This window comes from Hemitrygon akajei, chromosome 27, assembly GCF_048418815.1.
Source record: "Hemitrygon akajei chromosome 27, sHemAka1.3, whole genome shotgun sequence".
In the NCBI taxonomy this organism is placed as follows: Eukaryota; Metazoa; Chordata; class Chondrichthyes; order Myliobatiformes; family Dasyatidae; genus Hemitrygon; species Hemitrygon akajei.
The window spans coordinates 30,805,120-30,829,665 of NC_133150.1; the positions used below are offsets into that span (position 1 = coordinate 30,805,120).

Consider the following 24,546-nt stretch of genomic DNA (forward strand, 5'->3'; position numbering starts at 1 on the left):
GAGGAACCACATGGCTTACTCATGGTCTTATTCTCAACAGGTTTATCCCTTGTTGAACTGTTTAAAATGGCTAAACCACCTTGAATCGCCAAACAAAATAAAAACTTCCTTTGTGCTTTCTACAAAACATTTGGTACACAAGAAAACAATGTGGAAGTAAATAAGCAAGAGTATTGTTCCAACTATTCCATAAACTTGTCCATCTGCTACACAAGATCAATCAAATACTCCAAGCACAGAAGTTTTCCTATTTCTTTATTGTGTGCAGAAATACAATATTTTACATTAACAGGTTTATTGTACACATGCTTTACAGAATGTACAGAAGTGAAGCATCAAATATACAGAAGGATAGATTCTGGTCAACACAAGTTGCACACAGCATCTGCATTAGATTCACAGCACAGTATTTATACACTGCAGGTTTAAGCATAGTACCTGAATGGAGAAGGCTCACAGCACAGTACCTGAACAGTGGATTCATAGCAGAGTAACTGGGGCAGCAATTTAGTCATAGCACAGTACTTACACTGACAGGATTCATTGAATAGCATCTGCAAGCTGCTCACAGTAGAGAGGGCTTGCAGAACGGTATTTTAAATAAAATTAAAGCAAAAAGAAACAACTATCTTTGAATGTTGCTCAGATCAGGCACTGAGTGCATCACAAAATAACCAAGGCTGTTCTGCTCCAGAGAACTGGCAGAGGGATGAGAGGCTGAAAGGCCTCATTTCTGCATGCAGAATTTTGATGCGCGTTTATTCATTGTCATCCACCTGTTCCAAGAAAACCAATACATCACTTTCACTGAGCTTATTTCAAATCCCGTACTGGCTCCAAAAGTTCAAACCATCATTTCTACAGATCCCATTTATCTTACTTTTGATTCCCAGCATGCTTCTGTATCTTTCCACAACCTGCTTCTTCTTCCTCCCACCACCACCTCCCCACCAATGGCTCCTTTAATTTGACAATGAGATTGATATGACAGCCATAATTGTGAATCCCTGCCTCCTAGCATTGTGCCTAAAAGGTGGTGTGGCCCAATGTAGAAGGTACAAACCAGCAATTCACCAAATGTTTGGCGTAACATTTTTTTGGCAGTGAGGACAGAAAAGAAAGACAGCATCAAATGAATGATAACCATGGAATCAGAGCCATATATCTGTTCAAAGATGATCAATGCCCCAACTGGGCTATTCCCCATACATCAGACACAAAGATGTAACTAAATCATACTAACATACACAAAGTGCTGGAGAAACACAGCAAGTCAGGCAGCATCAACAGAGAGGAAGGAAGAGTCAATGTTTTGGACTAAACCATGAAGTGTATACATAGAGTATAGGTTGTTTGAATTTATTTACTTAGAGATACAGCATGGAACAAACCCTTCCAACCCACCAAGCTGTGCTGCCCCGCAACCCACCAATTTAGCTCTAGCCTAATCACAGGACAATTTATAATGCCCAATTAACCGGTATATCTTTGGACTGTGGGAGGAAACCAGAGCACCCAGAGGAAACCCGCATGCACATGGGAAAAACATACAAGTTATTACAAAGTATTTTTAAACCTTGGAACATAGGAGAATGAGGAACAACTTTATAGAGATGTTTTTAAGTTATGAGAGACACATGGTGGATAGTAGCAGTCTTTTCTCCAGGGTAGAGGAGTCCAAAACTAGGGTACATAGATTTAGGAGATGATTTAAAAAGGGATTTGAGGGGCACCTTTTTCCACGCAGAAGGTGGTGAGTATATGGAACTGGCAACCAGATAAAATGGTTGAGTCATGTACAATAATATCATTTAAGAAGCACACTGACAGTTATATGGAGGGGAGAGGCTTAGAAGAATATGGCCTAACAAAGGAAATTAGAATTAGCTGGGTGGGCACTGTGTTTAGCATGGATGTGTTGGGTCAAATGGAATCAGAGCAATATTGTCTTCTACTGAGGATAGTGACTGTTGCATGAAAGCTCTGGCAGAGGTTCCTGATTTGTAATTGCTTACGATTCTATTGTGGTTTTAGATTCCTACCGGGACTGAATCATAACCCGGTAGATATTTTTTGATATAATCTTAGTAGAAAGTTCCCAAGAAATCACTTCAAAGACTTCTATCCTATTGACCTAATCTGACTAGTTTAGTGGGGCCAGCGTGGATATATTGCCCATCATGAAAAAGTCACTGTATATCCGGACTAAATAAGCTGACCAGAGTATTTGATCACCTAACCAACAACAATACCAGCAGGAGGGATACATCTTTGCATTGGGGAAGACAGTGGTTAGGAAGAATATTCACAGAGTCATTTCTTTGGGAATGGGAACCACACATTTATTGTGTACATGCTGATCCTGGCTCAACTGTACAGCCACAACTTCACATGTATACTGTCTTATGTCTAACCCAGAACTCCACAGACCAGACAAGATCCACTGGATGTCAAATTAAGACTAGTCTGAAATGACTTGAAAGCTCAACAGAACTAGAAATTGGAGAAATCAAATAAGGTCAGAGTGATATAAATATTTGAAGTGGGTTCCTGGAAGTTTTGTCCAAATATCTACTCATTAAGACTGAATTCTCGTGGCGGGGAGATTGAAAGTGGTGATGCAAACACACAAGTCTCAGAAACAAAAGAGATTCTGGAAATCTGAAACAAAAAACAAAAAATGCTGGAAACACTCATCAGGTTAGGTATCATCGTCAGAGACAAGAAAAGCTAATGTTTGAGGTCAGATGCTGCCTAACTAGCTTGAGTAATTTCAACGTTTCCTGTTTTCATTACCCAAGACACAGATGTTGGCTAAGGTAAAGATTTGCAAAAATATGGGATTATTGTAGCTTTCAAAGCTATGTCCATTCTTATTGGTTATTTACTACAAGTGGTGGACTGATAAAGCAGGACAATTGGCAACATGTAATCTGGCATGTATGACAACCATCTTCTTACAATGACCTCTTCACCTCGGAAAGTATCATTGCAAGATTTCTAGCAAGATGCTCAGAGCCTGCAATGCTTGCTTCAAGAAAAGCTGAAATATCTCAATTACAACCTTCAAGAATGCACATTGTTATACAACCACTTGCCTCGGATGAGCCACATACAAAAGGTAGAACATCTTCCAAGAGGGTGAACCCTCACAAGGCATCAGGCCCTGATAGTATACCTGATAGGGCTCCGAAAACATTTGCTAACCAGTTGGTGGGAGTGGTCAAGGACACCTTCAATCTCTCACAGCCGCAGTAAGAGGTTCCCGCCTGCTTCAAAAGGGCAAATCATACCAGTGGGCAAAAAGAACATGGTGAGCTGCCTCAATGGGTGTTGTCCAGTAGCACTCACATCTATTGTGATTAAGTGCTTTGAAAGGTTGGTCACAGCTAGAAACAGCTCCTGCATAAACAAGAACGTGGAACCACTGCAATAGGTCCACAGTGAATGCAACCTCACTGGCTCTCTATTCAGCTCACCTGGACAGTAGCAATATCTATGTCAAGCTGCTGTTTAATCGACTACAGCTCAGCACTCAATACCATTATACCCTCAGTTTTAATTAACAAGCTTCAAAATCTGGGCCTCTATACCTCCCTCTGCAACTGACCTCACTGGGAGACCACAGTCAGTGTGGATTGGAAATAATATCTGCTCCTTGCTGACAATCAACACTGGTGTACCTCAAGGTTGTGTGCTTAGCCCACTGCTCTACTCTCTCTACATCCACAATTGTGTGACCAGGCACTGCCCCTACGTCATCTGCAAATTTGACAATGACACAACTATTGTTGACAGAATTAGTTGGTTGAATGGTGTTGCAGCAACGGCCTTGCACACAATATCAGTAAGAACAAGACACTGATTGTGGCCTTCAGCAAGGGGTAATTGAGGGAACACACACCATTCCTCATTGAGGTATCATAAAGGGAAATGGTGAGCAGTTTCAAATTCCTAGGTGTCAGCATCTCTGAGGATGTATCCTGAGCCTTATATATTGATGCAATTACATAGAAGGCATAACAACAGCTAAAGTTCATTGGAGTTTAGGAGAATTGCTATGTCACCAACATACTTGCAAATATCTACAGATGTACTGCGTAGAGCATTCTAACTGGTTGCATCACTGTCTGGTACAGAGGGGCCACTGCACAGGATTGGAAAAAGGTGCAGATAGTTGTACACTCAGCTCCAATATGGGCACTAGCATCCTCAGCATTCAAGACACCTTGAAAAGGTGATGCCTCAAAAAGGTGGCATAGGACATGCAATCTTCTCATTGCTACCATAAAGGTGGAGGTACAGGAGCCTGAAGAGAGACCCTCAACGCTTCAGATGCAGCTTCTTCCCTTCTACCATCTGATTACTGAACCTTAAATGAATTAATGACCACTTCTTCACTATTCGTTGACTCTTTCTGCACTACTTAATTATATACATATTTCTTCTTGTAATTTATAGATTTTTAAAATTATTATGCATTGCACTATACTGCTGCCACAAAACAACAAATTTCATGACATACGTCAGTGCTATGTAACCCAATTCTGATTCTGCTAAGTGAGCTGAAGTTGGGCAGGAGAAGATTCGTCAAAAAAAACCGTACAGACCTGTTGTGGCTCAGTGGCCTATTTAATGTGTACTAAAATTCTCTTACATACCAAGAAGCAGAAACCCTGTTCCCAACTCCAATTCACCACACCAGTTCTTCACTGGCCATAACATGCTTTGGAATGGAATGTTTAAGTAATAATTCATTACAGCCAATCAACCATTGGGTATGGAGATGATTAATCACTCCAATGCTACAAATCAGAATATACTATCATTGCTTAAAGTACAAGGACAAATAAATGTGTAGTTAAGCATAACCATTAATTATTGGTTGAACACCAGTGCAAATTTGTAAACAGTCATCAACAAAGTACCATTCTTTGTTTCATTGCCAGTCATAACTCAGCTTAGGTATGCTGAAATAAATGTGGTTGCATATTAGATGCCAATTTAATTTAAACAGATGACTGGACGCCTACTGGATTACACATATGCACACACACTGAACACAGATGGTGGATAGAGGCACCACAAGTAATCTAGAGCTTCAATCACTGCTCTTGTGATAACAGCCCATATTAGCAATCCAGAGTACAAGTACAAATCCCAATATGATCATTCAAAATTGAAGTGTCTTAGCCTGATATCAGTAAAGAGTTCCCATGGACACATTTTTAAAGCTAGATTGCAGCTAAAATACACAATCATTTGACTGAAGCTCTAGGATCAACCAACAAAACTGTATTTATAATAACGAAATGTTGAGTACACTAGAGATGCCTCCAACTATAAGTGGCTCCAATACTTCATCCTAACTCAAGTGACATCTCCAGCCAAAAGATCAAAGGGATTTCCAAATTTAAAGCATTGTAAATTTACTTTAACAGTAAAGTGAAAGAATTTTCCATAGCAATCTACAACTGAAAAAGAGCTTTATAGAATGGATTTAACAAATGTGAAACATAAATGAACAAAACTGACAAATGTAGTAGATGCACTTAAATGTTGTATTATATAGATTAAATGTCAGCACTTAAAGTTGTATGCCACTTGAATAGCTGGAATAGTTTGTACTGTACAAGTGCAGTCTGATAATGTTTTCAACAGTGAGTCCAATGCAGGTATGGACAGTTAAGGAACAGGCACTTAACTGAAGGCAGAATTCCTAAGTTCTAAATCTGTCCATCAGGATATCTGCATCAGTATTTGGTTACCCCAAATGATGTACTGCACCAATACTTCTATGTGTGACTGAGCACGAGATTCTTAAATTCTGGGGAAATTATGAAGCCTAGAGGTCAGAGACCTCTGAACCCAGGAAACAGGTTCCTAATGACACAGTATTCTACTGATCTGTAATGAACTGGTCACATAAGATCATGGATTTCACTTGATTTCAAATATCAGGAAATATTATGTAAACGGCAGATGGTGGAATTGAAGATGCTGGCCCATATGGTCATCACCTGTACCAATTCTCAGAGAAAGCACTCAAACCCATAATAAAAATGAACTGTATACAAGGCTTTATATTCAAGATTACTTGAATACGTAACATATTATTGATATAAGTTATAAATGCAAGAGTCAATCTATAACAAAGATCCCAAAGTAAGAAATTAAAATTGTGACTGGGGGGCTGTTTCAAGACTGTTTCAGAGCTATATATCCTTCCCCTTCCCTGGGAAGTTTGTCCCACTGGCTACTTAATAAGGGAAAACCAAAATGAAGTGTGAACCAATGACTATGCAACAACAAGTGTAGTAGCACTTGAACATTTCATGTTTGCCACTCACTTCTGGGAAGTCAATGCTGTTGTTCCAAATCTGATCTTGAACAAACACAAATAACTTGGGTCTTGAATCCATAAACCTGCTTGATCAGTGTTTGCACTTTCAAAATAACAACAATTCATCATTTTATGCTCCACAGCTGTTCAAAGTTAAACCAAAATTTGCCCCATCTTCCATGCAAGATGCAACACACCAATACATGCCATGTGACGGTTCATTACAAATGGAGCATGGCTATTTTGAGAGACTCAAGTGATTGAGATCATCAAGGTCTGCCACAGAATTAATCTGACAGTACCAAGGCAAAATGCACAGTTCAAGCATAATGTTTTACACCATAACGCAGTCCAGATGTTGCAATGGCTAGACCTCAAGAGCAAAAAGAAACTGTTTTTTGGCTTCTTTTCTAACGCTGTTATTATACTGGCAAAAATGTTCAAAAATCTAATTTGAAAGTTGACAGAGCCACAACCCAAACAACTGTTGGTGCAAATTTAATTCAGATAGTAAAATATCATTCGCTATCATAGAGGTCAGTTAGAACCTCTACATTTTGCAGTGATTTTAACAACACTGTAGTGTAAAGTATTCACCTGAACTGCAAAACATGCAATATCTATACAATACCAGATCCTGTTTGGAAACCACCAAGCTGAACAGCATCAATATCTTGAAAATACAGGCTATTAACGTCAGTGAAAAATTTGACAGATGAGTTAAAATGTCACAAGAGAGACTACTACACAAAAAAAAAATGTGGCTTAAGGGTCATGTTTCCTGCAGCTGATATTTTTTCCAAGCCACATTCTATTATCCTTATACAATTTAAGAGCGTTTACCAACATTTTAGGGATCATTCTTTTACTTCCAGTTGCTTTCTTTACCTAGAAATTGGTGATAGAGTTTTAGAACAGAAATTTCATACTACTATTTGTAATCGGGACTGACAAAAAAAAATGCACTTAGGGAAAAAAAAATTATTCCTCTGCCATTGCTTTCAAGGATGCTTTCCTTAACAAAACTTAAGTCTGAAAAGTGCAGAATAATGAAGATATGTTGAGCCTCAAAGACATACACAACTGGTGTGTTTGGCCTCAGTGTCAGCATTTTGAGGTAGTGGGTGAAGGTTGCGTTGCTCAGAGTACTGATAATATGTTTGCATTTGGTGCATTAATGACCTACGTAGTGGCACCATAAGCCTGAACAGCTGGAGTCCTCTCATTGTCAGTGCTCTGCTCAGGGCTTCTTTGGGTTGGTCTGCTATTAGCTGTACAGGGTTCAGGTCCGTCCTCTGCTTCATCTTCGCCTTCCATGAGAGCCCGTGGATTCTCATGAACATTCACAGGTTGATGCAAATAGTGTGGATATGTGTGCAGTCCCGAATCTGCATTCAAACCCCGTGAAAGCCGTGGGCAGGATTCTATTAAAAACATAAATTGGTAAAGTAGAAATCAGTAAAGAAATTAAAAACAAGCAGCATCAGCCTTAGTACTTTTAGCAAACAGAAAGCCAATCAGCCCTGTTAGTTGTCCTGCTTTTCAGTTAATAGCTGATGTGGATTTCATCAGATCTTGGCTTTGTAACCCTACTAACCTCTATATCCAACCACTGGGGGGAAAAGAGAGCAGTTCTAGTCTGCAGCTGTAGGTCTATCCTCATTCTCTGAAATCTTTTGGGGAACAGTGAACATTAGACACCACTAATATATATCAACCCTAAAAATACAGCTCTAATTTTACAGTTCTGTTTCCTATTCGAAAAACTCTAACACCTGATGAAATAATTTATCTTCCCTTCTGTTTTATTCTTAAACAACAACATAATCAAAAGTACATAAGCAAAGCCAATGTAAGCAACATCAGAACCAAAATTGTGCAAAAGAAAATAAAGCAGTCAGGATTTACAGCACTAAATCTTCAAACTGACATCAATGCTGGCACTTATGCTACTAAATATCATTGTGTATACAAGAGAAAATGAAAAGAATCTGAATGATTGATGAAAACTAAAGTTTATTTTTCAGTGTGAAATAATTTTGATCTAAACTTGGCTGCAAGTGATCTTGGCCTTAAAATATCCGCACAGGATCAATAATATTTCAGAATTGTAGCATCACAAAATGGTAGACTTAACTGGGTTAAGAAATCTCTTTTTACACAGTGGGATATACAGATCTTAAACCATCAGAAACGTGTTGCACAGAATGAATCTCTGAAGCACAGTTGTAGAGGCCACATTGGACTCTCATTGCTTTTGCCAAAGAAAGCTAATGCAGCTCTTCTTTATCAGATGATGACAGATTTACTGGAAGTTTCCAACATTTTTGTGATTTTTAGTAATTTTGCTTTGAAACCTTTTAAGGTTGCAGCTTTCACTCAACTACGTTTACTGCAAGACGAGTGCTCTAAAAATCAAATGGCTATAGCTTTGATCTCTTGATATTCTAGTAACCGCATGCATTTACGTAGAACATACATGCAAAGTATATTACTTACCCATGCGATGTTGCTGAGTCATACTTGGATTGCATATCCTATCATGGTTTGTCAAATAAACGGACACGTCAGCTTCTGCAGTCAGACCGTCTGTGGCCGTGCCTTCATGCTGATTGTGAACTGAAAAGCTGTCCTTTGGAAATTGTCCCTTAAAGTTGGCTAGAGCATGATCAAGAGAATCTTCCTCTCCAAGGAATGTATAGGGACAGTACTCTCTGTTCTTTGCATACATGTTGGTGCTGTCAAAACAATCTGAGCAAATCACCAGTGATCCCGAAGTACCACCTGAAATCACATTTTGCAATTTTTTAAAACTGTGCAATACTTCAAAGATCAAGCTTTTTTTGCTTTATTACTTATGGACTAGAAAGATCTATATTTAGCCCATAAGCTTACAATTTTGAGAGGCAATTGATACAAAACAAATTATTTTTAAGCATATTTAAAACCTCTACACTAACCACTGCAGCAGCTGTCTGAATAAAGTTCTGACCTTCAAGTCAGAAAGCTTCACTGGTGTCAGGCTAGATTTTGTGTGTGATGAATGGACCTCTTTCTTTAAGAGGGATTGACTACCCCCCACCCCTAAGAACAATATATTGATTGTTGTCTACGCATGTGGATTGTTTTCTCTCTCTTTCTCCCACTGCAATATTAAAGCAAAAATAAAAAGCTGCACGGCTGACCACGGTGCACCATTTACGGAGGTTAGTTTGTATATTTGCTGCCATTTTTCTACAACAGCAATGACATTCCCCCCTAAAAAAGTACACTGTTGGTTATAAAGCATTCTAGGTTATACAAAAAGTACAAAATATATTCTAGGCATATAAATCTTAATATTCAAAAGCAAATTTCTTTCAATTATGAATTATTGGGCACCACAGTAGAGTAGCGGTTACCATGATGCTTTTACAGCTTAGAGCAGAGTTCAAAGTTCAATTCTGGTGCCATCTGTTTCTCCCGTGAGTGCATAGGTTTCCTCCCACAGTCCAATGATGTACTGGTTAATAGGTTAATTGATCATTGTCAATTGTCCTGTGATTAAGATAGGGTTAAATCAGCACGCCTCAAATGGCCAGAAATGCCTGTTTCGCACTGTATCTCTGAATAAAATAAAAAATATTCTGCTTTGCCATAGCTGTTTAAAAATGCTGGTGAACTTCCTGAAGTTTCAACTGTACCGCAGATATTTTATACATCCTCCAAAGCTTGATTTCATAGCTCATCCAATAAAGACGGCTTCCAATTGCAGCTCTTCCCCTGTGCTGGCTTCAGAGACAGCATAAATTATACACTTATCCTCGAGCAAGTCCGAACCTACTGATTGCCAAAAAGAGTGAGACTGCTGGCAAAAGAATCTAGCTGACATAGAGGAAGCATCAAGAGAGGAACAAGAATAATCTTGTACAGACCTGAAATGGTTGCATTCTCTGGGCCCAGTGGTGTTTTCCTGTACTACATTGTATATTGAAGTCTATACACAAGCTGATTAGCATCCATCCTAATGATTGCTACATACCTGCATTGGCCTGCTGCGCAAGGCTTTCATGGGGCTCACTTGGATGAAAACTGCTTCTTCCTGCATACAAGGAACCCATTCTCCCATGCAGATTGGTTGCAAGCGGTGTGGTCAGAATGTCTGCATCAGTTTCACTCCCATTATCTACATAGCAAATACCTATTGAAACAAAAATCTGATTAATTCAGAATTAAATCAGCATGTCATAGAAAACACAAACTTTCATCTACTTTCACATGACAACAAATAAGGCTAAAATGATGCGCCCACTTACAGAGGAAGTTAGCCACATGACAATCAAGCAAAACTCCAAGAAACCAATCTGACCCAGAATACAATACGAGACATGTCTGACTAGTCTTTACGCATATTAACTAGCCTATAGTTTCCTTTCTTCTGCCTCTCTCCATTCTTGAAGAGTGGAGTGACATTTGGAATTTTTCGGTTTCTGGAACCATTCTAAAATCTAGTGATTTTTGAAAGATCATTACTAATGCCTCCATGATTTCTTCAGCCACCTCTTTCAGAAGACTGAAAGAGTCTGGACCATCTGGTCCAGGTGACTGATCTAGCTTCAGACATTTCAGTTTCCCCAAGAACCTCCTCTCCAGTTATGATAACTCCACACACTTCATGACACTTGACACCTGGAACTTCCACCATGCTGCTATTATACACGAAAATTGATGCAAAATACTTAGTCAGTTCATCCGCCATTTTGTTGTCCTCCATTATTACCTCTCAAGCATTGTTTTCCAGCCGAGTGATATCCATCCTTGCCTCTCTTTTATACAATGTACCTGAAGAAACTTCTGGTATCCTCTAAATATTACTGGCTAGCTTACTTTCATATTCCACCTTTTCCTTCTTAATGAACTTTTTTTTAGTTGCCTTGAGTTGCTTTATAAAAGCTTCCCAATCATCTAACTTCCCACTAATTTTTGCTCTATTATAAGCCCTCTCTTTGGCTTTTATGTTGGCTTTGACTTCTTTTGTAAGCCACGGTTGTGTCATCTTTCCTTTAGAATACTTCGTCCTCTTTGAGATGTATACATCCTGTGCCTTCTGAACTGCTTCCAGAAATTCCAGCCATTGCTGCTCTGCTGTCATCCCTGCCAGTGTTCTTTTCCAATCAATTCCGGCCAGCTCCACTCTCATGCCTCTAATTTCTTTTACTCCATTGTAATACTAATACATTTGACTTTAGTTTCTCCTTCTCAAATTTCAGGGTGAATTAGATCATATTATGATCACTTACCCCTCAAGGCTTTTCCCTTTAACTCTCCAATTAACTCTGGTTTATCACACAACACCCAATCCAGAATAGATGATCCTTTAGTGGGCTCAAGCACAAACTGCTCTAAAAAGCCATCGTGGAGGCATTCCAGAAATTTCCCCTTCTGTAATCCAGCACAATCCGATATTCCCAACCTATATGCATACTGAAGCCCCCACGACTAATGTAACATTGCCCATTTGGCATGCATTTTCTATCTCCTGTTGTAATTTGTAGGCCACATTCTTACCACTGTTTGGGAGATCTGTATACAACTCCCAACAGAGTCTTTTTTTACTCATGTAGTTCCTTAGCTCTATCCACAATGATGCAACACCTTCTGACCTTATGTCACCTCTTTCTAATGATATGGCTTCGTTTTCTTTTTAAACCAACAGAGCAATGCTGCCCTTTCTGCTTTCCAGCCCATCCCTTTGATACAATATGTATCCTTGGACATTAAGCTTCCAGCTATAATCTTCTTTCAGCCATGATTCAGTGATGCCTACAACATCATTATTCTGTAACCTTGCGTAAACACCCTCAGTCCTGTATTCACACTTTGATTTTGTTCCTCTTTTACATTGCAACACAGCCTGTTGACTGCAGTTTTGCCCCATCAACAGCCTCTCCTCATTACACATTGTCTGCTTGTAAACCAGCTACCTCATCTTCAGCACTATCATCTGCCTTTCCTATGATATTTCTTGCATTGAAATATATGCAGCTCAGAACGCTGGTCACACATGTTCAACATTTTGATAACTAACTTTGTCTGAGGTCTTGTCAATATCTGCCTCCACAATCTCTCCACCAATTGTTCTGGCACTCCGGATCCCACCCCCCTGCAACTCTAGTTTAAATCCCACCATGCAGCATTAATAAACCTTCCTGCTAGGACAACACACACAAAATGCTGGTGGAACACAGCAGGCCAGGCAGCATCTATAAGGAGAAGCACAGTCGACGTTTTGGGCCGAGACCCTTCGTCAGGGTCTGTGTCCTGACGAAGGGTCTCGGCCCAAAACGTCGACAGTGCTTCTCCTTATAGATGCTGCCTGGCCTGCTGTGTTCCACCAGCATTTTGTGTGTGTTGTTTGAACTTCCAGCATCTGCAGATTTCCTCATGTTTGCTCTTCTTGCTAGGATATCAGTCTGTCTCCAGTTCAGGAGTAAGCTGTCCCTTCTGTATAGGTTCCACCTTCCCTGGAAGAGAGCCCAATGATCCAAAAATCTTATGCCCTCCCTCTACACCAACTCCTTAACCCCATATTAAACTGTATAATCTTCCTAGTTCTGGCTTCTCTAGCACATGGCATGGGTAACAATCCTGGAATCACAACCTTAGAGGTCCTGCCCTTTAACTTAGCATCCAACCCCCTATGCAGAACCTCAAAACTCATCCTACCCATGTCATTGGTACCTCCATGGATGACTCCTGGCTGTTCACCATCCCATTTAAGAGTGCTGAGGATTCAAACCAAGATATCCAAGTGCCCGGCACCCAGGAGGCAACATATCATCCGGGAATCTCATTTCCGACCACAGAACTTCCTGTCTGCTCCTCTAATGAATCCCCTATCATCATAGGGTGCCTCTTTTTCCCACCTCTCATCCCTTCTGAGTCAGAGACAGACTCAGTGTCGAGAGACTCTCCCACTGCGACTTTCCTCTGTTAGGCTACTCCCCCAACAGTATCCAAAGTGATGCATTTGTTGCTCAGGGAGAAGGCCACAGGGGTACTCTGCCCTGGCTCTTAACCCTTTTCTCCTTCCTGACAGCTACCCAGTTTCTTGTGTCTTGCACCTTAGGTGCAACGACCTCTCTATACGTCGTATCTATCACCCCTCAGCCACCCGAAGGAACCGGAGATCATTCAGTTCCTGCTCCAACTTGTTAACATGGTTTGTTAGAAGCTGCAGCTGGATACACTCCTCACAGTTGTAGTTGTCAGGGACTCTGAATGCTCTTGTAGGATGTCAGAAGGCAGGGAGACCTCCAACCATCCTACCTGGCATGTCTGCAGTCCTAGCTGAGCAGATATAAAAAAAACTTGAGCTTTTCTTTCCTTCGCTTTCTCTGAGTGGAACCTCTCTTCACTGAAGCTTCAAAGAGCTAAAGCCTCAAGATCACCACTCAGACTATGTCCACTCAAAATGATGACCACTGCACTTGCCCCTGCCTTCCTTTAATTTGTTCTTGCTAATCAATCCCAAACGCGGACTGGTTGCTAATCAAAGCTGTTTTTCTCTGTACCCTCCCACTACTGGCTTTTATCCTCAGGCAGTGGACCTGGTTGAAATTCCTTCCTTTCAAAACTTCCAATGTCTGGATTGGCCGCTGATCTAAGCTCTATAGTGGGGGAGTGTAGGACCAGAGGGCTCAGAAAAGAAGGCCATCCTTTTAGAACAGAGATGAAGAGTAATTTATTTGTACAGAGGGAGGTGAGTCTGTGGGATTTATTGCTACAGTTGGCTGTAGAGGCCCAGTCATTGGGTATACTTTGAGTCATAGAACACTACAGCAAGGAAACAGATCCTTTGGCCCATCGAGTCCATGCTGAACCATTAATCTGCCTTGTCTCATCAACCTATACCTGAACTGTAGCCCTCCACACCCCTACCATCCATGTACCTATCCAAGTTTCCTTTAAATGTTGGAATTGAACCTGCAACCACCACTTCAACCCTCTGAGTGAATTCTCCCTCTTATTTCCCTTAAACATTTCATCTTTTACCCTTAACCAATGATCTCTAGTCATAGTCTCACCAAACCTCAGTGAAAAAAGCCTGCTTGCATTTACCCTATCTTTGCACCTTAATTTCATATACCTCTCAAATCTTCCGATTCTTCAATATTCTTGGGAATAGTGACCTCATCTATTCAACTTTTCCCTATAACTCAGGTCCTTCAGTCCTAAGACATCCTCAAATTTTCTCAACACCCTTATTAACAACTTTACTGTAGGTAGGTGTCAAAACTACACACAATACTCCAAATTAGGCCTCACCTATGTCTTATAACAACTTCAACATAAAATCCCAATTCCAGTATTCAAACTTTAAAAAGGAGGCTGATACTTTCTTGATTAGTCAGGGCTTTGAAGGTTATAAGAAGGCAAAAAGAGGGTTGTAAAGGGAACTAAATCAGCTATGATCAAATGGCAGAACAGACCTGAACGACTGAATGGTCTAATTCTACTCTTATGGAATCCTAACTATTACATGTTCAGTTTCATTGTTCCTTTCTATTATCTGTACCAATTATACTTTGTATATTAAAGTTACACTATTCCCCAACTTCACCTGATATTTGCAACCATGTTCCCCTTTCTACTCCTCTCTCTTCTTCCCCCACCACTTACCCACCAAAATTCTGCTTCACCTCAAGCTAAACACAATACCGTAAAACAAAAGACAATATAAAAAGGAGGCACATCTTTGCTGACCATCTGTTCCTTTGTGTATATAGCCATGGGCAGTAGATGCCATGAGCTGCTGGTGACTGCCAGCCTCAGAGTTGCTATAGCCTTCCTGAGGCTCCGACAGTGTTCCTTGGGAAGACAGGTAACTTGGAATGTCAGCAGGCAAGTTCATCTCATCTGGGGAAACAAAAAGTGGAATCACTGGAGACGGGGGTACAAGAACTATATATCTTGTTACATCTTAAAGCAACAGATATCAAATTACATATAATGCCTTTAAACCATCCCAAATTTATTACTTCACAACCTATACGGGTTCTACCACTCACCCCCAAATAAATCCCTTTGAAGTCCATTACATTGAATTATCCTATACAAGCTGGTATAGATTTATAATATAATTTGCACATCTGCAAATATGAGCACCATGCATTTTAATTAGTGCTTTAATTCTTTCACCAGGGAAATTAAAACAATGGATGGTTCTAGAAACAATTACATGTGGATCTACTTAACGCCTTATTAAATGCAAACCACCTTTTTATTTTAAACAGTAAATTATCTCGATGCACAAAGACTCAGCAGGCAGACTAAGTCAGACGGAGACATCTAAATAAAAAGTTGAATATCCTTTCAAAAGAACAATTGCACTTGATTAAAGTACTAGGGTCAAGCGTGCAACCTTACTTTGTATGACACAGTCACGCTTCATTGCATATGGAGAATTAAAGCCCAATTCTGGACTTCATCTTAATCAGTTAGGCAAAGATAATTAGACCAGGGTTTGAAACCAAATGCAGAGGATATGGTGCAATCTTCAGCAACTGAAGAGACAAATGGCAACTATATAGGGCCTTTTTCCTGGCAAGCTATTCAGTCTGAAGTTTGATCTGTATTAATGACTTTGAAGTCCTTACCTGAAAAAAAATCTGCATACACTCTCTACTATCTTAGAACTTTGAAAGTTTACATTTGTAATAATATGCACACTAGTAATTACACTATGTATCTATGGAAGTGATGTGATGATGCACCCGTTACAGGAAAGTTGGCAAATTTACCCAGTAATTCTGGGCAACAATCTTATGCTGGAAGTACAAATTTCATAAACTGTATAGCTTAATAAACACACAATTTGAAGTCTGCCCTACCTGTGTGTGTAATACTGTAATCCTCACTCTTCCGTCTCATGTGGTATATAACAATTACCCACACCAGTGAAGTGCCAACCACACAAACCACTACAACAATAATAACAATTCCAATTGTTGTCCAGCCATCCTCCTCGAAGACTGAGCTTTTCTGCATGGAGTCACAGCTCGAAGTTGGAATCACGTTTAAGTAAATGTGACCACGCTCTGTCCCAAGCGTGTTAGACATGACACACGTGTACTTCCCAATATCCTCTGGTCCTGCATCCACAATGATCAGAAGCTGGTTGGCAGCAGCAAAGAAATGTCTCTCTGTTACAACCAAAGGACCATCATCTTTTGTCCAGTTCAGGCGTGGTGTGGGGCTACCTCCAGCTATACACTGCAGAACAGCTGTTTCTCCTCTGGCAACAGTTCGATCTTCCAGAGGTCGCATAAATGAAGGAGTTTCTGTGAAAGGTGGTGGGGTGCAGGTGGGGTTGAAAAAGGAATGGTGATGGGAAGGAAGGTAGGAAAATTAGTTTAGAGACTTGGACCAAACAAGTGGCTAAAAGTTTCAAACATCAATGAAAGAAATACTACTGCTTTAAAATTCTGCGAGAGCACCTGGCAGCCATAATACTTTTGTCACAAAGATCCTGCTCTTTTCAGAAACACAAGCGATTCTGTAGATGCTGAAAATTCAGAGTAACATGCACAAAATTCCGGAGGAACTCAGGACCAAAACATTGACTGTTTATTCCCCTCCATAAATGCTGCCTAATCTGCTGAGTTCCTCCAGCATTTTGTATGCACACTTGCAAGAAAGAGTTTGTGAACTCTTTGCAATTATCTGGTTTTCTGATTATTTACTCAAATAATGTGGTCTGATCTTCATCTAGGTCACCATAACAGATAAACAGAATCTGCCCAAACGAATGACACACAAATAATTGTACTTTCCATGTCTTTATTGAATATAATCCTCTAACATTCACAGTTCAGGCTGGAGGAAGTATGTGAGCCTGTGTATTTAATAACTGGTAGAACCTCCTTTAGCAACAATAACCTCCACCAAACATTTCCTGTAGCTTTTGATCAGACTTGCACAATGGCGAGGAGGAATTTTAGACCATTCCTCCATACAAAACTGTTTCAGCTCATCAATATTTTGGGATACCTTGCATGAACAGCCCTCTTCAGGCCATGCCTCATCATCACAATTGGGTTAAGGTATGGACTCTGACTTGTTCCTTCCAAAAGACAGATTTTCTTCTTTTTAAACCATTCTGTGGTTCATTTATTCCTGTGTCTTAAATGGTGTGCTGGGTATTGATGAGAAGTACAATTGTTCGTTTTATTAATTTTGGCAGATTGTGTTTGTCTATTATTGTAAGTTAGGTGAAGATCAGACCACGTTTTGAGTAGTTAACGCAGAAAACCAGGTAATTGCAAAGGGTTCATGAACTTTTTTTTGCAACTGTAGTTCTGTTCAGAAGTTAGATTGGCAATGCGGTTGACAAATTAGAGACTGCAAACCAATGCCAAAAACTTGTACAGAGCCTCCCAAAGCTACAATCATCCAACTTGTATATATCAATACCTATGACTAAACTCTCATAAATATTAGTTAACTCAAATGCGAAGCAGTCCCAAAATGAACCAGCTTACATGTAACATCCCTGCAATAATCAGGCACCATCATCTCCAAGAAACACGGTCTGCCTATTACACTTAAGATACTTGCTTTGGAAACTGACCAGGCAATTGATACTTGATATTTGCAACAATATTCTATTAAACAAGGCAAGATTGACTGATACTTCACAGCCACGGAAACAAGCCAATCAGCATGGGTTATCCTTATTTTGTACCATTGTAATAGGATGGGAAAAGACAATAAATAAATGTTCACATTAATTGGCCCTCATTGAACCCCCTCTCCCCCACCATGTTAATGTCAGGGAAGGCATTAAGGAGGCAACTTTTATTAACATATCATTAAGGACACACATTTGCCACTGGCTTCTTCGTCCTTCCTTTCCTGATGATGGGTGTCAGTTGAAAAGGTTGACTGCTTATTCCCCTCCATAGATGCTGCCTGACCTTGAGTTCCTCTAGCATTTTGTACGTTGCTCTGCCATTCAATACACACGTTAGGACATGTCCATTTTGCTCATTAATACTATGGCTTAGAATCTCTTCAGAGCATCCAGCAGTATTTGAATCTTCAAAGAGATTCTGTCATTTGGGATGTGTTCCAATTGTAAAAAAATATGTAAACTTGTAATTCTGCAAAGTTAACTGTCACTCAAAGTGTTAAGTAGGTAGTTTAAACAATTGAAAGTGCATCTGATAACTTGAATAGTACTGTGCAAAAAAGTCTTAGGCACACGTAAAAAAATCTGTAAAGTTAAGATGCTTTCAAAATAATGAAATGAAGTTTCTAAATATCAAAAAGGTCAGCAAAAGGCCAGTAAACGGTATAAACCCTAAATCAAATCAGTATTTGGTGTGACCAGCCTTTGCCTTGATGATGTTGAGATTAAAGTTTTGTGAAGGCTATACCATCTGTTGCAGAACTCTTTTCTTTTTGCTAAAGATAGTTCTTTATGACTTTGGCTGTGTGTTTGGGTCATTGTTCTGCTGCAGAATGAAGTTGGGACCTTTCAGACACCTTCCTAAACGTACTGTGTGATGCACGAGTCCCAAAGGGTCTCAGCCTGAAACGCTGACTGTTTATTCATTTCCACAGACTCTGCCTGACCTGCCGAGCTCCTCCAGCATTTTGTACATTGATGGATGAGAATCTACTTGTACTTCTCAGCATTGAGGATTTCATTAATTCTGACCAGATCACCAACTCTATTTGCAGAAATGCAGCTATAAACCTGCAGGGAACCTCCGCTGTGCTTTGTCTGTAGAACAACTTAAGAGCACTACATGGACCCATGTCTGCAGCCAACAGCAAAGTGCCTTCTGCGTGAGCCAAAATCTTCAAATTTTGATTTGTCAATCCAGAGAACTTGCTGCCATTGTTTAGCACCCCGGTCCATGTGTTTTTATGTGTAAGCAAGTCCACTGGCTTTGTTTCCACACTGGAGGAATGGCTTTTTGGCAGCAACTCTTCCATGAAGGCCACTTCTGACAAAATTTCTCCAGACTAGAGGGTTGGACTTGAGTTCCAGTGGTTTCTGTGTGTTCAGAACTAATAGCAGTGCTGGACTTATTCCGATTTAGAAGGGACGCCAGTTTGATGTATCTCTTATCTGCTGCATTCAGTTTCTGTAGCCAAGCACAGCATTTCTGGTCCTCAACCTTGCCAGTTTCTTTCTGCTTCTTCAGAAGAGCTTGGAAAGCACATCCTGAAACTCCTATCTGCTGTGAAATTTCTGCATGGGAAAGACCTTGCTGATGCAGGATGACCGCCTTGTGTCTTTTGCTACGCTCACTCTTGCAATGATGTAAGAATTGATGATTTGGAGGTTAAACTGTCACATTCACCACACTGTCAACCTTTTAGTCTGGTTGTCCTTCATCCAGTTTGATTCATTCTACTCCCTTTTCAGTTTCAGTTGTTTCATTCAACTTATTATGTCATTGATCATTAGCACCTGTTTGTTATCTTTATTTAATCATGCATTGGGATATATACCGACGAAGTAATCAAGTTTTTATTTGAAAAGTGGTCTATTACTTGATATGTTACTTTCTTTAAAAAAAAACTAACTTCTCTGTGACATTTAATTCTCTGGAAAATGAATGAAAATCTAAAATTTTCTCTTTTCTGCAGGCGCACTAATGCAGAAGACAAAAAAGCATCTAAAACAAAATTTATATTAAATATCTAGGGTGCCTCACACTTAAGCACAGTACTGTATAAATCTCACCATATTACAGATTGTCAGGGAAGGAAAACACACAAGAGAACAGGAAATACAGATTCTCTAGAATACATGCATGTGCTGAATAACAACCTTTTACATTTAACAGCTTCAATCTCCAGTAGCTATTTACAACTACATCAGCAGTCAATATAATACTATGGGGGTATGGTTATTGTACTAAGTAACTTTGTGTATTTTCTGACTGATGGATGGAGCCAGTTTGCGACCCGAGGATGGCTTGTACTGCAATATTAATTATCATATGTTGAAGTGGAAAGACTCCATACTGTTTTGAAATAAAAACAAGTCATGGGAACTTAGTTGGATTAATCAACAAAACCCTATCTTTTATTTGTCCAATTATAATAAACCTAACATTCAAAGAGGGGAAAAAATGTCTTCACTCAATAGCCACCAATGTCCACTAAGACTGAATCTAATCCAATCTATAGGATGGTCCAACATAACAAATCACATTCTAAAGCTTTACACAAAACCCATTTCATATTCTTGATCCAAAGTTATTTATCTTAGGATCATTATCCTCCTTTCATTCAGTCGATAAAATACCAGTAACAGTTTTCACAAAAGCCGACTTCTTACCCAGGACAGTGAGGGTGGCATTTGCTGATATGCCTCCTGCTGCATTTTGTGCCATACAGCTGTACATGCCCATATCTTCAACTTTCACATTTGCAATGAAGAAGACATCATCCTCTGGCATGACATGCATACGCCTCTCCCTTGCTGCAGGGAAGTCCGTGCCACCATCTTTCTGCCAAGCAATCTGAGGTATTGGGTGACCCCCTGCGGCGCACTCCAGCCGAGCCATTGCACCGGTTCGAATTGTTAAGTCCATGGGGGTTTTCATAAATGAGGGAAGTTCTATTGGAAGCAAAACAATTCGTCCTAATTTGCATTTTTAGAAATCTTTCAAATAATAAATAACCAAGAACACTTTCCAGGAGTTCAATGGAAAAAAAATTCCCCAAATGATGAGCAAAAGAAATACTGAGACAAGGCTCAAGACATGGTTACATGGGCAGATTTGAAGTGAAGTATTACTAGAAAGATAAGCACTCATGGGGATTTCTCCAGTTTAGGCCCACAAGCATCCAGAGCCCGGTGTATATGCACAGGATACAACACAATGAACGCAAAATTGTGAAGATGTTATAGAGACAATAAATTTAGTTTGTTCACTACTGTATCTCTGTAAAAGTACCACATGTATTGGTAAAATTTCATGTGATTCCTACTATATATTTTGTTTCTTCCTCCCAGTTAAAAGGAACAATTTTAAAACTTGTTTGCTGTACAGTCATTCAAACTGAAAATGAACTGAACGTTTCACATGTTGGATTTTTGGTTGCAATACACTGGGAACAAGTAACCTAAAGTGAAAGGCAACAATTGAAATCTAGGGTTATAAATTTGTCCTCTATAGGTTTTCAAACAGAACTGGGATTTTGAGATGGAGCACTCCATTTCATTATACATATTTCACTTGAATTCCAAATAAATAGAGGGTCGGTCTAAACTAAAATCATTCAAAGGCTTTATACTGAAGCAGAATATTGAATTTTGGCACAAACCTTTGGTCTTTGTGTCAGACAGCAAATGCCAAGTGAGAGTTTTAACCCTCTGCTTTAAAAATTATATTCTGCTTTCAGTTTTATATTTCCATTAAAAATTATACCATCATTTTCCTTACTAACAGTTTGTGAAGTAATTTTGCCAAATTACAAATGTATCCTCTGGTCATTGATTGTGGTACAATGTCATCACCAAGCAGCAAGAAATGCAATTACTAATGCTGAATTGTATGGGCAAGTACTGTTATAATGTGGTATAGAAACCGGCAATGGAAAAAAATGAACTTATAATGGAAAAGCTGCCCAGGAATTAATTGTAGGTGACTCAATAACTTCCGTGATTTTAGCACAACTTATGTTCAACTTCCATTGCACCAGAGAAGCAGTCAAGAAGCAATTACATTATGCTCCAATTTTCCAGTTAAGTTATAACCACACACCCCTCCATTGCAAGAAAATTCACATACCATTCACTGTAAGTATTGCCTTGTTGGAATAGTTTGAGCCAAAGTAATTTGTGACAACACACTGGTACCGCCCTTCATCTGTAAAATTGATGTTCCGCAGCTGCAGTACAGTGGTGTATTCAATAAACTCTCCTTCCTTCTCCCGCAAGCTGGAGAAGTTCTGGATCTCTGCATCATACAGCAACTCGCTGTCCTTTCTCCATGCAGCAGCCATGGGAGAGTCACTGCTGCTACCAGCTGTGCAGGTGAAGCTGACATTCATCCCCCTTAGTGCCACAGTGGTTTCAGGATGGGTGGTGATCACAGGTTTTGGGAAATCATCTATGGAATGAAAAATATCAAGGAATAGGCCAAGATACAAAAACTATACCAAGGGTTTTGTTTGATGAAACTGAACTGTTGTACTCAGAATTCTATTATCCCCTGCTTTACTCTCGGCTCCTGAAAATAGCTTAAGAATTTATTGCTAAAAGTCATATTTAGATTATATTAATTAAATAATAGCAAATAAATAGCTGCCAAGTAATTCACCCCAAAAATCAAACCTTTATCCCCATTTATTATACAAATTCTCTATTTCCTGATCCATTCATTGTTCTTTATCTTAATAATCTTTGATTTGTTGCATCATTACAGTCTAAGTTTGCTACTAACCTAAAATGCTATAAAATCTAATGGATGTTTCTTCAGCACAAGAGATTCCACAGATGCTGGAAATAATGAGCATTTTGTGATTGTTCCTTCAAGTCAAGATACAAGTTTACAAAGGCAACTTCCATGAGCAAGCATATGGAGACAATAAGCTGACAGAATGCATGAGGTCATGCAAGATATAATTTAGTTAAACATTCACTGAATTATTAATTAACAGCAGATGTTAGCTCATAAAACATTGCTTTACTCTCATTCTTTCTCTTTGCTTTCTCTGGATACAGGCATGCAAAATCCATTCTAACAAATCTGAGAGTGTACAGTGAATAACATAGCCAATGCAAATCCTGCATTAGGACGATGCATGTAAACTGCTGAAGGGCTGAAGCCTTAAGAACCAGATTCAAGACACGTTTGAAACACTGCTTGGTTTACTAATGGGGTCCCGCACTTGACCAGATCCAAATGAAAAGCATCAGGTCTTTTTGAAGCAAGAAATACTGGAATACTGGTCAAATTTACCAGACGTGATTCCACCAATACCATTTGCTTGCTCCATGGAAGTTACGTTTTTTAAATTTAGAGAAATAGTGTGGAACAGGCCCTTCTGGCCCAAGTTGCACTACCCAGCAAATCCATCTGTTAAACACTAGCCTAATCACAGGACAATTTATAATGACTAATTAACCTACTAACTGGTACGTCTTTGGACTGTAGGAGGAAAGTAAAGCACAGGCAGGAAACCCACGTGGTTCACTATGAGAACGTACAAACTCCTCACAGATGGCACTGGAATTGAGCTCCGAATTCCCGAGCAACCTCAGCAGTAAGTGTTGCACTAACCGCTGCGCTACTGTGTAATTAGACCCTTGAGTGTTTAGTTATTGGAGGCAGCAAGGATCCTTAACTAATGGTAGGAATTGCATAGCAACTTCAACTTCTAAATGGAAATCTAAGGCCAGCGATGGAACCAGTTTTAATTTAGTGCATAACACTATAACACCTTTCCTTATTAATTACCAAAAACAGAATTTCAATAAAAGAGTAGATGAAAATTGCTGAAAATCCCCCCAAAAATTGATATCTGTAACTTGATTCTATTTTTTAAACAGATTATGGAACACAAAATAATTTGGCATATGCCTGTTGGAAACCAATGTTTTTTAAAAAAAAAAGATTTGCACTTTTTTAAAAAAACCGAACTAATGTATTTTTTTACACTCACCGGCAGAAAGTGGCATAGAAGCTAAACTAAGTTTATCACCTTTCTCATTGGCTAAGTAATAGCACATTACCCATGGGATGTAATTGTTTTAATTATGTAGTCCATTGACCAATTCATTCCTATCTAAGGAATTTTCATTTTCATCTCTTTAGTTCTTCTGTCTTACTATCCATTCTACCTCTTAGCATTGTTTCTCAGTCCTTTATTTAATTTGTTTTTTGTCTGTTTGTACTTTAAAATGAACTGAAATCCTGGAATTAAGACTGCTTGCTCATCATTCCTGACCTCCAGAAGAATCCCAAGGATCAGAAATTAAACAGAGATCCAACCACCCAAAAAGATTTAACAAGCCCTCCATTTGATTTCTACTTCTTTTACTCCAGAAATACAATGCTTGTTTCAAGGTATAAATAAAGAAACTTAATGTTCGCAATTACTAAAGCATTCATTTAAGCTGTATTATACACTGAATCAGTGGCAAGAAAAAAAAACCAACTTACCATAAAATGAGACAAGTTACTTAAGTA

At 39.4% G+C, this 24,546-nt stretch overlaps 1 protein-coding gene across 1 annotated transcript in view; it reads right to left on the bottom strand.

Annotated features, from left to right (window-relative positions):
* Positions 1 to 242: 242 nt before the first annotated feature.
* Positions 243 to 24,546, bottom strand: part of lrig2 (leucine-rich repeats and immunoglobulin-like domains 2) — an 83,707-nt gene continuing 59,403 nt past the window's right edge. Inside the window, exons 13-19 of the mRNA XM_073030558.1 lie at positions 22,144 to 22,464; positions 20,685 to 20,966; positions 16,216 to 16,665; positions 15,089 to 15,241; positions 10,365 to 10,523; positions 8,843 to 9,127; positions 243 to 7,767 (exon numbers count right to left, since the gene is read on the bottom strand). Coding sequence (XP_072886659.1) covers positions 7,526 to 7,767; positions 8,843 to 9,127; positions 10,365 to 10,523; positions 15,089 to 15,241; positions 16,216 to 16,665; positions 20,685 to 20,966; positions 22,144 to 22,464 — 1,892 coding nt within the window. The 3' untranslated portion in view covers positions 243 to 7,525. The remainder of the gene's footprint in view (positions 7,768 to 8,842; positions 9,128 to 10,364; positions 10,524 to 15,088; positions 15,242 to 16,215; positions 16,666 to 20,684; positions 20,967 to 22,143; positions 22,465 to 24,546) is intronic.